The sequence below is a fragment of the Choloepus didactylus genome, chromosome 3, assembly GCF_015220235.1.
Source record: "Choloepus didactylus isolate mChoDid1 chromosome 3, mChoDid1.pri, whole genome shotgun sequence".
Classification (NCBI taxonomy): domain Eukaryota; kingdom Metazoa; phylum Chordata; class Mammalia; order Pilosa; family Megalonychidae; genus Choloepus; species Choloepus didactylus.
Genome location: NC_051309.1, coordinates 86,673,760 through 86,688,673, shown reverse-complemented (window position 1 = coordinate 86,688,673; position 14,914 = coordinate 86,673,760). Strand labels below are relative to the sequence as shown.

The 14,914-nt window shown below is 35.1% G+C and overlaps 1 protein-coding gene across 5 annotated transcripts in view; it reads right to left on the bottom strand.

Annotated features, from left to right (window-relative positions):
- CFAP299 (cilia and flagella associated protein 299) overlaps positions 1-14,914 on the bottom strand; it is a 767,377-nt gene that overhangs the window by 25,122 nt on the left and 727,341 nt on the right. For 4 of the 5 annotated variants that reach the window (XR_005215897.1, XR_005215898.1, XM_037830077.1 and 1 more), the window contains exon 5: positions 8,440-8,569. The exons of the other annotated variant lie outside the window; for it this stretch is intronic. Coding sequence is in view for 2 of the 4 variants with exons in the window: in XM_037830077.1 (XP_037686005.1) it covers positions 8,440-8,569 (130 nt within the window). In the remaining 2 variants the exon portion in view is untranslated. The remainder of the gene's footprint in view (positions 1-8,439; positions 8,570-14,914) is intronic. 5 annotated transcript variants of the gene reach the window in all.

Here is a 14,914-nt window from a genome sequence, read left to right as displayed (position 1 = left end):
ATATTGCAGTTATGTTTTTTGACATGCCTCATTTCCCTAAACATGCTGCAAGCATTTAAAGACAACTATTGAAGTCTTACTTATCTTTATATCCTCCATGTTGTGTCATTATAGTTGAGTTAAAGCTCCATTGATAGAGTCTACTGATAATTAACCATATGACTTTGAGCAAGACATTTAACCTGTTTGAGTTTCTTTTTTTCCCTAAGTCAAAAACATGTTCTAATTCAACATTCCTAATCTGAGGTGCCTAGGACTGCGCAAGTGACTTGAAAGCACAGTCCAAAATAAAGATTTCTGAATAACCTCTAGAAAATCTAAAAATATGGCCACAGTAGCTGCTTCCAATGATAAATTCCTCAAAGTTTGTCTGAGTGATTATGATTAATACAGAGTGGGGAGGCTGTACCCATTCTTGCCATCGCTGCTATAAGTATTGGTGACACAATCCACTCCACAACTTCTGATTAGCGTAGCAATATATTTGTGTGTGTTGGGAAATAATTATCATTCAATAATTTATTCAAAGTGTATTTATTGAGTACCCATTAACTAACCAGGCATTTTGCCAGGTGATGGGCTCTCTGAGGATTTACCATTTAGTGAATGAAGGGGGGGTCAGGGAGGGAGAAAAGCTGGCATAGCTAAAGATTTTCTGCTTTAACTATTCTATGCAATCTCCCCCCCCCCCCCACTTCTCCTTCCCACCTTGGTCACCTATGTTGTGCTAGGACTCAATGCAAACTTTCCTATAGCTAATGTTTCTTAAAAGCAAAAGAAAAATGCCATTTTTTTTTCATTTGTCCAGATAAAGTAGGAGAATGAGTGCAAAGTGCTTCCACTCAACCCTTCTAAAGATAATACACTGGAAACATTTTGGTGGGTGTGAATCACTCAGATAAGCATTCTTCACTCAAAAATAGAAACTTGCCTTATTTGTTCCAGATGTCATACAGCTGCAGGGAAGTTAAAGCCAGTGGTCCTGTTTTGAATGCAACCAAACTCTTATTGCATTTGGAATTTCTGAACCAATGAACTCATACTACTTATTATAAGACCTGCACAGTTTTCTTTTTTTCCACTGTTATCATTCACAAACAACTGTGTTTCATGGGAACCATTTACAGAATTTATGAGTCTACATCTGTGTTGTACAAAGGAAACACATCCTGTTTATTACTTTTTCCACCTTTAATTTATCTTGACCTCTTTAATTTTATGAACAAAAGATTTCAAAGAGATTGAAGGAAAGGAAAAGGAGAGTTGAGTTGTATTATTCTTGTAATATCTTATAGCACCTTGACTATGAAGTTATAAGATGATAGTCATCTTAGGAGGAATTTCAAGCAAATTTTTTAGGAAAAAATATTGAGTATAAAAATCTAATTCTCATCATTGTACATTTGTATTTTTCAAAGTTAGATATTTAAACTTGTTTCTCATTTTCCTGAAGGTCTGTAAGAGTCATTATGTTAGATACATTGAAATAAAAGGGTCACGAGTCTTTGAAGAGGGTGAATAAGTTAAGAAATTACATAAGGGGATGTGCATGCTAATTTTGTATCTAGTCCATAAAAACTAAAATAGATAAATGTTCTACCTGTGTCAGAACAGACTGCCAGAGCTCTTTATGTTACTGTCTTTTTCTCAAAGTGTGGCTCATGGACGATCTGTGGCAGAATCATACTGGGTGCGTATTAAAAATATGTATTTCTGGAGACTTTTGAGTCAGAATCTCTACACGTTGAGCCTGGGACTTTAAAGGAAACTTAATAATAAAAAACACAAACCAAAACCACACCATAACAAAAACCCTTCATTTTCCAGTTGTGGACATTAAAACCCAGGGAGGTTAAGTGAATTTCTCATGGACTTGTAGCCAGTTCATAGTAAAGCAAAACCTAGCACATCTTGTTTTCTGATGCTTAGACTAATATGCTTTCCAATTACTCTGACATTAATTTTTATCTTCAAAAATACACAATTAAAATAAAATTTAAAGAAATAGAAGTATTCAAATATCATGAGGTGTCTCACTCAATAAATCTGTATTCTACCACTCATTAACTAAATCCTTCTTCTTTCTCCAAGATTTGGAAGACTTTTCTTTCATACTCATCATTAATCTTTTGAAGTATATTCAAAATCTTCCAGAAAAAAAGAGGAAAATATTATATTTCAATGTGTTGACTAAGTCCTTAAATTCCATGATTATTTTGGAAGTGAGAACTTTAGTTAAAGTTATTTGAGTCATGTTTAAATAACAGTTTGCATTCAATAATGATTCTCCAAAGACCATAAAACCTATAACTCATGACATACATTCTTGAAGTATGTATATACCATTAGTAAAAACAGAGCTCTAAAATAGTCAAAGAGTGATGTCATTCATAAACTGATTCAAAAATTTGTTATTAATAATTTTATCTTTTCTTTTATATATATAGCTTAGCCTTCAAAAAGGAAAAAATAATCTGTGAATGCTGTTCATTATTATTTAATAATATTATTTGACTCAACTGATCACAGTTTGACTACAAACTATGGTACGTAGTCACCACTAGAGAGAAGGTATATTGATAAACTTCTCTGGTAGTCACAGATTCATAATAAATAGGGCCATGAAGATTTTCTGGTCCATTCCCCTTATTTTACTAATGAGGAAACTAAGACCAAAAAGAGTGTTCTTTGAAGGAGATACTGTCATGTCAGAAACCCCTGGCTGTTTACCCAATCTTCTTGTGTCTCTTTCCCAGAAACCCCTGTTTTTAGCTAGGTGCAGGGACACCTGAATAAATATTACATTTCCCGGCCTCTGTGTAGCTAGTTGTGACCATGTGACTAAGCCCTTGCAATAGAAAGTAAACAAAAGTTTTTGTGATAGATTTTTGGTTAATTTCCTTACAAAGACATCAAGGGCATGTCTTGTGTCCTCTTAAACCCTCTCTAGGCGTTCTGCTTGGAATGTGGTTGTCTTGGCTGGAGATCCATTTTGGTTAAGAAGATGAGGGCTGCCCTGGTCACATGATTGTGGAGCTCTTATACCAACCTTGGACTGTCAATATATAAACTTATGTGGGAGAGAAAGAAGCTTCTATCCTGTTTACACCACAGTCGTGGGGTTTCTATTATTTGAAGCTGGATCTGATGGCAGATGATATTCTATTTCCTGCTATGGAATTTCATTCATTCATTCTTTGAACACATAGTTTTTGAGCATTCTTTATGACCTCAATAAAGCTTAGAAGTGGAACAAAGTAGATATGAAATATTTTTTAAAATATTTTTGTAGGAAAAGTTTATTTTTAATATATATACATATATTTATTAGAGAAGTGGTTCACAGAAGAATCATGCATAAAATACAGGGTTCCCATAAAGCACCTTATTATTAAAACCTTGCATTAGTGTGGTATATTTGGTACAATTGATGACAGCACATTCGTATAATTGTACTATTAACTATAGTCCATGGTTTACCTTAGGGTTCACTGTGTTGTACAGTCCCATGGATTTTTTTAAAAAAATTTATTCTAGTAAAATATATACAATCTAAAATTTCTCTTTTTAACTGCATTAAAATAGATAATTCAGTTGCTTTAATTACATTCATGATGTTGTACTACCATCACCACCATCCATTACCAAAACTTTTCTATCATTCCAAGTAGGAACCCAGTACAATTTAAGCATTAACCTCCTATTCCCCATCACCACCCCACCATCCCCTTGTAAGCTATATTCTAGATTCTAACTCTATGAGTTTGCTTATTCTAATTATTTCATATCAGTGAGATCGTACTATAATTCTCCTTTTATGTTTGGCTTATTTCACTCAATATGATTCAGTCTTCAAGGTTAGTTCATGTTGTCACATGTATCAGAAATTCATTCCTTTTTACAGCTGAATAATATTCCATTGGTGGGTATATACCACAGTTTTTAATCCATTCATCAGTTGATGTACACTTACATTGCTTCCATTTTTGGCAATTGTGAATAACGCTGTTATGAACATTGGTATATACATTTCATCTATCTCTGCTGTAATCTTTGTTATTTTCTTCCTTCTGCTCACATTGGGTTTAGTTTGCTCTTTTATTTTCTCATTCCTCCAGTTTGGAGGTTAGGTCTTTGATTTGAAATCTTTCTTCTTTTTTAATGCAAGAACTATAAATTTCCCTCTCAGCACTTTGCTGCATACCATTGGTTTTGGTATGTTGAATTTTCATTTCATTTATCTCAAGATATTTCCTAATTTCCCTTGTAATTTCTTCCTTAAACCATTGGTTGTTTAGGAGTACATTTTTTAATTTCCATATATTTGTTAATTTTTAATTTCTCCCTCTGTTGTTTGATTTCTAGCTTCATTCCATTGTGGTCAGAGGAGACACATTACATGATTTCAGTATTATAATTTACTGAGAACTTGTTTTGTGACCTAAGACATGGTCCATCCTGGAGAATGATCCATGTGCACTTGAGAAGAACGTATATTTTGTGGCTATTGGGTAAAGTATTCTATATATGTCTGTTAGGTCTAGTTATTTTAGAATATCATTCAAGACTTCTATTTCCCTATTGATTTTCCATTTGTGTTATCCTTCATTGAAATTGGTATATTAAAGTCTTCTGCTATTAACATAGAACTATTTCTCCCTTCAAATCTGTCAATATTTGATTCATATATATTGGGGTTCTGCTCTTAGGTGCATGTTTTTATAATTGTTATATCTTCTTGTTGAATTGGCCCCTTTATCAATCTATAGTGACCTTCTTTGTCTCTTATAACAGCTTTTGACTTACAGTCAATATTAGTATAGCTTCCCCAGTTCTCTTGGTTTCTACTTGCAATGGTGTATATATTTTCTACCCCTTCACTTTCAACCTACTTATCTCTTTGAATTTAAGATAAATCTCTTATAAAAAGTGTATCATAGTTGGGTCTGCTTTTTAATACATTCTGTCTATCTCTGCCTTTTGACTGGAGAGTTTAATCTGTTTACATTTAAAGTCACTACTGATAGTGTAGGACTTTCTTCTGCCAGTTTGCTATGTAGTCTGTGTAAGTCTTATACATTTTCTTTGCTCCTCAATTCTTATTAATGCCTATTTTCATATTTAGTTTTTTTTTGTCTTCTTGTTTTCCTGTATTACCCCATATTGAGCCCCTTCTCATTTCTTTCTGATATATTTTTCAGGTATTTTCTTTGTGGTTGCCATCAGATTAAAATTTAGCATTCTAAATATACAACAATCATATTTGATTAGATACCAACTTGACTTCAATAGCATACACATACACTGTTCTTATACCCCCTTGTCCTCCCACCTTTTTCTGTACTTGTTAGAAATTATATCTCTGTACATTGTATGTCCAAAACCATAGATTTAGCATTACTTTTTATGCATGTGCATTTTAGTACCTGATGGAATTAAGAAGTTGCATTATATATGAAAAAAAATACAATAGTAGTGGCATTTATAATTATTTACCTTTACCAGAGTCTTTTATTTATTTATGCTGCTCTGGAGCACTGTCTAGTGTCCTTTCCTTTCAGGTAGAAGAAATTCCTTTAGCATTGCTTGAAGGGCAGGTCTAGTGGTAATCAACTGCCTCATCTTTTGTTTATTTGGGGATGTCTTAATCTCTCTCACATTTTTGAAAGAAAGTCTCACTGAATATAAAATTATCAGATGGCAATTATTTTCTCTTAGCACTTTAAGTATTTAAGCCTGCTTCCTTCTTGCCTCCCTGTTTCCTGATGAGAAATCAGCACTCAATCTAATTGGGACTCCCTTGTATAGTATGTTGCTTTTCTCTTGCAGGTTTCAGAACTTCCTTGTCCTTTGCATTTGAGAGTTTGATCAGTGTGTGATGGGGCATAATTTTTCTTCAAATTTATTCTTTTTTGTGTTCTCTGGACTTCTTAGATGTGCATATTCATGTCTTCTGCTAAATTTGAGAAGTTTTCTGTCATTATTTCTTTGACTATTCCTTCTGTCCCTTTCTTTCTTCTTCTGGGACTCCCATGATGTGTATATTGATGTGCTTGATGGTGTCCCAGAGGTCTCTTAGGCTATTTTTGCTTTTTATAATTCATTTTTTATTCCTGCTCCTCAGTCTGACTCATTTCAATTGTCTTGTCTTTGAGTTCACTGCTATTGAGACTCACCTGGGAATTTTTCATTTCTGTTATTGTGGTCTTCAACTCCAGTAGTTCTGTTTGGCTCCTTTTTAAAATTTCTGTCTCTTTACTGAGATTCTTATAGTGTTCATTCATTGTTTTCTTGATATCCTTTAATTCTTTCTCTGTGCTTTATTTTGTCTCTTTGAGTATAAAGTCTTTGTCTGGTATATCTACCATCTGATCTTCTTCATTGATGTTTTCTGGATTTTTATCCTCTGCCTTTGGAAGGGTCATCATTTCCTAGTTCTTTATTTATCTTGTAATCTTTCATTGCACACTATACATTTTAGTATTTTAAAATGTTAATTATGAAATTTATTCCCTCAATTGTCTGTTTCTTGATTTTGTATTTGGCTAGTGATATGACAGAGATCTTCTTGAGTGTCAGGAGCTAACAAACCCAAGCAACCCTAAGCAAAAAACACCTTTCACGGTCTTTGCAAATTGGCTTCGCTTTTGCCAATGCCATCCTTCGGTCTTCAGCCCTCCTATCAAGAGTGTCACCCAAAGCAACTCCAAAACATAGAGTCCTCCTTGCCTTTTCTGGGCTTGTTTTTTGTGTTCCTGGGCTTTGTGCTTGCTAGTGGCTTTAGGAGTTCCCCTGTTTACAGGAATTTGAATGCTCCCTCTACTCCCCAGGAAACAGAACTTCTCCCTTTCCCAGGTATTCTCTGCAGGACTTATAGCATGCAAGACTTTGCCCCAGGCCACCCAGCTCAATTGTTTATTGCTCTTCTTTCTCTGTCTCAAGTTTCTTTTGCCTGGAAGGCAACTGGGAGTGGGGCCATGCTTGATAGGAGTTTCCCAAGTAAGTCCTTCCCATTCAAAACAAGGCTAGGGACCCACAAATGAACCTCCACTCAGCTCCAAATTGCCCTGGTTAAGGGATGAAAGAGGGGCAAGGAAGGGTGCCAAGAGCTCCTGCCATGTCTCCTCAAGCTGTGCTTTCTTGTCTCAGTCTCTCCCTAGCAAAGACAGCCCTTCAAGTATCCTCCATAGTGCTGAGGAAGTGTGCAATCCTTACGTCTCCCCTACCACCTTTGTCTGGGGTGGGTTGGAACAGTGGCCACCCTCAGAGCTGGGCCCCCAGTGACATGAAGTAGGTAATCAAGAGCAGTGATCAGGGCTTTGGCCGTTTGCCCTCAGATCTTGGGGAAGTGGGTTTTTATGTCCCACTCTGGCACTAGTAAGCTGTGCCAGTACCTTACTGCTGCCTGCTGTGAGGCTGGGGTACAGACAATGATTGCTGCCAAGTGGATAATGCAAATCACTGGTATTTTCCACAATTTACCAGTCTCTTCCTCCCATTCTTTCCTGGATGCTGCATAGCATTCTGCTGGACTCCAGCATTTTGAAATAGTTGATTCTGCCAGTTCCGGCCTGTTCAATAGTTGTTCTGGTGAAGGGCCTGATTCCTGGAGCTTCCCCTACTTTCCCACAAGCCAGTAGGAAAAGCTTCTAGAACCTGATTTTCTTTGGTCCATCCTGCCTCACCCAAGACATATCACACAATTCTTTTTTTTTTTTTTTACTATGCATAACTCTTCTTTTTGCCTTTGGATTTTAGACTGCTGCTGTCAAGTGAACAACATATTTTTCAAAAGTTATAAAAAAAGATATCATAAAATGACTTTAAGTAAAATTTCAACCATCCTCAGAAATATAATAGGTCATGATTAAAATTAATCAGTCATGCAAATGCACCCTTTGAAAATATGTATGATGTAAATATTTTTCCTTGAGCAAGTTCAAAATATCATTTGGACATGTGTTTAAAATATTTAAATAAAATGGCTTTTCTAAGACAGCACTCAGAAATATACTAAGGGGAATATTGTTTTCAGTGTTATTCTATAAAAAGGGATTTTAGAATGATAGGTACATACGGGACGTCAAATTTCCTCTCCTATGATGTCTCACATCCCCAGTCAGAACAAAAATGCCAGGGCCCTCCCTAGGGCAGAGCAAACAGATGCATTGCCCTCTGGCACCCTGATCTAATTCTGCTGTTCAGCATGGAGAACTGTCCCTACTTGTGAATTCCCTTTAAATCACCCTAAACTTTTCCCTATAATTTCAGATTTATTAAATTTTTTTTTTTTAAGATGATACATGCTCCAAGTTTCAAAATAATTTTTCATCTAAATTCAAAAAAACTTTAAGGGTGTTAATTATTTTATGGATTTTTGAATAATGGTAGAAATACAATAAATTTTAAAAAGTTAGGTAAGTACAAAAACAGAATTACCTTAGGGTCCACATTGAGAATTTTTCTATCTCTTTTGTATTTGAAAAGTAAACCTTCTGGATTATCAGGAATCACTTGGTAATTGGGACTTGAATTCCAAACAGCAATCTGACTGTCCCAGTTGTAAAAGCTATAAAATAAATATTTATTAGTAATTAATATATATATAGAATGCATTAAATTGACAAAGATATCTGAGAAGATATTTGGGACTGTTCTGTCTCATGATAAATAGATAAGGACACAGTCTATTTAGAACACATCTGAGATTAAAATTACTGCAGCAGAGTTTTAGGCTGCGTTATTCTCAAATAATTTAGATACATATTTCTCAACATTTTGCATGATTTCCTTGTTTGGACACTATACTTAGGACTTATTCCAATATTATATTCCCCAGGAAGTCAAGAAGAAAATTGATGCAATTTAATTGTTCCAGCTCAGACTCTTCAGGATATTATGACTGCACCAAAAGGAAGAACATGTTAAACGCTTTTCATTCAAATCAATATCAAGTTAATTCCTTTTTTGTAGGCTCTAATTTTCAGGGATATGTTTCCTAGGGATAGTGGTAACTATTTGAGCTTGAGTGGTTACCATAGGCTAGGGAAGATGTAATGTATTCTATCACAACCATATGAAGTTGCTCTCATTTCACAGAGAAGGCAAAGGATGCTAGGGGACGTCAACTAGTATGGTTAAGACCTTGTAACCAACAAGTCGTAGGACAAAGCTTTCAACCCAGAGCTGTCTGTTCCAAAGCACATGCATGGTTTTTCAGTTGTTTCACATTGCCTTCTAGCATTTTATCTTTGTTGTTGGTGTTCTTCTGTGGAAACTTTCTATTTTTTCCAAGACTTGATTTATACATACTTGTTAGAACTGAATATCATATTGTCTTATGAATTTGAAGAGTCCCCAATATACTCAGTTTTGTATATCTTACCCCTGTTAACACATTTCTAATAGTATGTTTGCCTCTAAAATGGCAGCCACAGAGATGGCTCATATAGCTATGGTCCACATGTCTCTCAAATATTTGTAATATTTGTTTTTAATCAGTTTTCCCTCATCCTATAGTGGGTTGTTCTGCCCTTTATTGCTCCTCTTCCTCCTTTTAAAAGAGTAGATGTCATTGATTATTCCAAATTATATGGTTGTTTTCTGATTTATCAATACTACCATTTTTCTTGCTATTATTTTCATACCAGTTATGATAGATAGGTAATAATTACTAGTATTAATAATGATTGCTAACAGTTATTTAATAGTTAGCATGTGCTGGGCACTGTTCCAAGCCTCATAAGTCTATTATCTCATCTAATTTTATCACCAATCTCAAAAAGTAGGTATAAAATTATCTCATTTTGTACATGTGGAACTGACACTACTGGGAAACGACGTCAGGTAGATTCCAACAGGAGAAGCCTGACCCCACAACTTGCTCTGTCAAACACACGTGGTCTACTTTCTCCTACATACTGTTGGTGGTGGATGCCTGACACACTGTGACAAATGATGCCAGCTGCTCACCAAAATACAAGCTTTCAACTTCTTCTTGGGCATACCTCCAAACTATAAATCATATCTTTCTTGCACTGTAGCTATGTGACAGAATTTTAGACAATGGATTATGAGCAGAAGTGGTATACACCACCTCTAGCCCAGACCCGCAAAAGCCTCCCATAGTCTTTTCACCATCTAGCTGATTGGAATGGAGATGATAAACTTGGAAGCCATGTGTTGAAAATATTTGGAGTTTTTTGAAACATGAAGACAAAACAGTTGAGCTCACTACGATGGTTACTGTTTTAAGCAATTTACCATGACATCTAGTTTGTTTGAAAATGGAAGAAATAAATTATACATACAAGCTCTAGGGTTAGAATATAATGTGGGTAATTATCACAGCACTGTTTGTTGACTAATTCTTCCTTCATGCAATGATTCGTGATGTACTCTTTAAAAACATGATAATACCTGTTTTTGGACTTTCTTTTCTGTTCTATTTATATTTATATCAATGTCAAATAGATTTATTTATTGTAGCTTTATAGAATATTTTATGTTTGGCAGGTCAAAATTTCCTTTGCAAATTTCATTTTGCAAAAAATAATATCTAATTTCAACTGTTTATTTTATTCTGATGAATTTTAGATACACTTTGTAAAATTTCCTTCCCTAAACCATTGGAAATTTTATTGTCAGGATATTAACCTATTAATTAGTCTGGTGTCCAGAATAGTATATAGCATAATAGATAATCAACAAATATTTGTTGAATTATTAATTAATTTAGAATAATTGAATTCTTGTCCAGATTATTCTTTGGTATTTTATATTACTGATTGCTATTATGAATGAGATACTTATATTTTCTAACTGATACTTTTTATTATTTAATAAATATATTGTTTTTTTCTTTTATATATTTATTTTGCATCTGGTCATCTTAAAAGAATTCTCTAATTAATTCAAACTTTTTTTCCATTTGATACTCTTTGGTTTCCTAGGTACTCAGTCATTAAATCAATAATAATAGTCACAGTGGTAATAGTACCAATATGATTTTCTCATTTTGAAAATGAATCTCCTAAAATTTTTCATCTTATTATATTGGTTAGTAAACTAGAAAAAATTAATCATTATAAAATAAAGATTAAGAGTTTAGGATAAAGGATAAGTGTAAGGTGTTGAAATTGTATGGAGTGATTTCTCAAGTTTTATTGATTTTCTTATTGGACTGATTCTTGTGGCAATTTCAATTTTTAAAGAATAGTTTTTTTAGAACTCTGGTTTTATTTCTATCTTTACAGTTTAAGTTTTACTTTTTTTCTAGATGACCAATTTAAATTGGCTTATTTTTATAAAATCTGGTACAAGCAATAACAAGAATGTGTATCATGTTAGGTATTTCATATCAGATTTCTTGTTTAAATTTGAATGGAGAGGGCTGGGAGAATGACTGATTGGATCCTGAAATAAGGGAGATGGAGAAATCAGGGATGGCCTACAGGATTTTTGGATTCAATAAATATGAAGCAAACATTTAATTAGTACCTAATATATTCATGTTAGTCCTATAATCATGTTTCCATATGAAATAAAATGTGTTTTTGGGGTACAGTGGCCCAGCACACAGTGTTTCTCAAATTGAGATCCACAGAACATTCCTGGGAGTATGTGGTTTCTCTTTGAGCATTCCAATAAATAATATAAGTATATTTGCAATCATCTGGATGACCACTTTATAATTGACTATTCAGCCATATATTTCAGTGCCTATCTGCGTACATGTGCTTACCATTGTGTTGGAGGCAAGTTAAAATAATTTAATTTGGCTTCCAATTGGTTAGGCCACATTATTTACATAGCAGTACGAGATTGGGTATGCTGCATTTTTAAAGTAAGTTAGACCTTTTATCTGCTCTGTGATTAAGCACAAAGTTTAGAACTTTTATACTTATAATTAAATCCTAGCTTTTAAAAATACCACTCCTTGTTTATTCTAGAATCTAGTGTCAAATCAAACAAAGGACAATGAAAACTATGAATAGATGTGGGGAACAGTGGAAAATAAATAATAGCATCGAATGACAGAAGACATGTTAATACTGTGAAGGTTCTATTTGAAAAAGGTAAGATTGAAAGGACTGTTGGGGACCAAAGACAGGGGCAGGGAAGGCTTGGCAGTGAAGATGAAGCTTATGGTAAGTTTTGATAAATTATATGTCAGGCTGTTCTGGAGGAAGAAGTGTATTTTAGGCAAGTGAAAAGCACATGAAAAGCCATAGACATAGAAAACATCATGGCACATTCATGCAGATGTGAGTTGTTTCATTTAGTTGAATCATAGAGGGCACTGGAGGTTAGGGAAGATGTTGTGAGAGGGGCAGACAGGACTTAGTGGTCCTCACAGGAAATGGGAAAGTGTTTGGACTTTTTCCTAGAAGACAGAGAACCAGTAAAATAGGGTTTAACAGTCAACTGGTATGTAAAGACATATGTTTTATCAAGATAAATTTGGAAGCATTGTGGAGTATTACTGTGAAGAAACTTAATAGTGAAGAAATTCACTTAATTGTGAAGAAAACTAGGATACATTGGTGTGCCAGTTTGAATGTATTATGTCCCCCAGAAAAAGCCATATTCTTTGATGCAATCTTGTGGGGCAAGCATAATAGTGGGGATTAAGTTGGACCGTTTGGATTAGGTTGTTTGCATGGAGATATGCCCCACCCAGCTGTGGGTGGTGACTCTGGTGGGATACTCCCATGGAGGCATGGCCCCACCCATTCAGGATGGGCCTTGATCAGTGGAGCCATATAAACGTGCTGACTCAAAGAGATGGAACTCAGTGCAGCTGTGAGTGACGTTTTGAAGAGGAGCAAGCTTGCTAGAGAGGAATGTCCTGGGAGAAAGCCATTTTGAAACCAGAACTTTGGAGCAGACGCCAGCCACGTGCCTTCCCAGCTAACAGAGGTTTTCCGGACACCATTTGCCATCCTCCAGTGAAGGTACCTGATTACTGATGTGTTACCTTGGACACTTTATGGCCTTAAGACTGTAACTGTATAGCCAAATAAACCCCCTTTTTATAAAAGCCAGTCCATCTCTGGTGTTTTGCATTCTGCAGCGTTAGCAAACTAGGACAATTGGGAAGGGATATAGAAAATTTGCAGTAATCAGACAATGCTGAAGAGAACTTGTGGCTAGAAAAGAGGGACTGGATTTGAGAAGACTCTAACAAGTGGAATGGAAGGACTTGATGATTATGAGAGTGGTGGAAAGGAGAAGGTTCTAGGATTACTGTAAAAATTATAGTTTGGATTCCTCAGTGGATGGAATTACGTACTAGGAAATAAAATACAAGAGAAGTGATGGATTGCAGGAGGTGGTGGTGGGAATTCAGTTTTGGCAATATTGAACTTAAAATGCCTGTGAATCATCTAAGAAAGAGGAGAGACTTGGGTTTGTGTTGCTCATTATTCTATTTCCAACACCTCTGCTCAGCTTCTGCCTGACACATGGTAGATGGCAAATACATATTAACTGAATATATACATAACAGATGAATTTCTGAAAATTCGAGAGCTTTCTAAGATGAAGAAACAGATCTGTATTCTCTGCTACTTAAATTCAAAGGGGTGGCTGAGATGACCACAGAGAACATGTGTACAAGGACAAAATCTGGGGAGCACCAACTTTATATAGAAGGAAGAGGAGTCAGCAAAGGAGAGAAGAAAATAGTAATCAGAAACATGTAAAAGAAGCAGTAAAGAGCTATTTTGTCACAAAACAGAAGAGAAAAGAATATATCAAGAAAGAGCGCTTCAAGAGCATGGCCAAATGCTTCACGGATTCGAATAGGTATGAAACGATTCCATAGAAATTGGCATTTAGACAGACATTATAGGAGAGAAGTTGCAGTGAGGTAATGGAATAAAAGTTAGGTAATAAATAATTAAAGACAATATGAGGAAAGGTTACTGAATAAAAATAAGTCCTTTAAGAAACTTCATTGTGAAGGAAACAGAAAACAAGGACAACATTGGGAAGGGATATAGAATTAAGGGATAGTATTTTAAAAGATGGAATATTCTTGATTGTATTTCCATGGTATGAAGAGGAAAACATAAAGAACATAGGACCCTAAAGAGGCAGGAGATGTAAAAGAGGCTTTGTTCAAAAAATTATATGTAAGAGGATATATGCTTCAACACTGTGCTATTCCTTTATATATGTAGCCTAATTTGATTTTAATAAGGTCACTGCATATCACTTATTACTATTTCTATTATATATGAGGGGACTGAAACTGAGAGAGGATAATTGACTTTTTCAAGTTCACATGTCCAGTAAGGCTAGAACAGTCTGAAACCCAGACTCTAGAATCTAAAATACATTGTCTTTTTACCTACTATTCTTTGATTACTTTTAGGTTGCAAAATAATTGTCCAGTGCAGAATGTTTTGATGAGTTTGAGGATGGTGGGGTAATATTTATTTAAACCTTTAACTCTATATCTTTTCAGCCACCTATATCCATATCCATACCTTAGACACTGTAATAACATAATGGTATTTGAAATTTTGCTGTTCAGTAGTATTCACCTACCCTACTGTTTTGATCTCATTGAAGCTTGGATTCCATGGTAGGTTGAATTGTGTACCCCAGCTTAGACATGCTTTTAATATTAATCTACATTCCTGTGAGTGTAAACCCATTGTACATAGAACCTTTTGAAGGTGTTATTTTTAGTTAAGATGTGGCCCACCTGAATGAGATTGGGTCTTAGTCTGGATTACTGGATGTCTTATAAAGACAAAGAAACCAGACAACAAAGACAGAGAAGGCCACAGGAAAAATGGAAGACAAAGGAAAGGGCATCCCCATATCATGGTGAAGCCAAAGAACCCCAAGATTGCTGGCAGGTCAGCACCAGAATGCTACCAGCCTCCCACATCATGAGGCA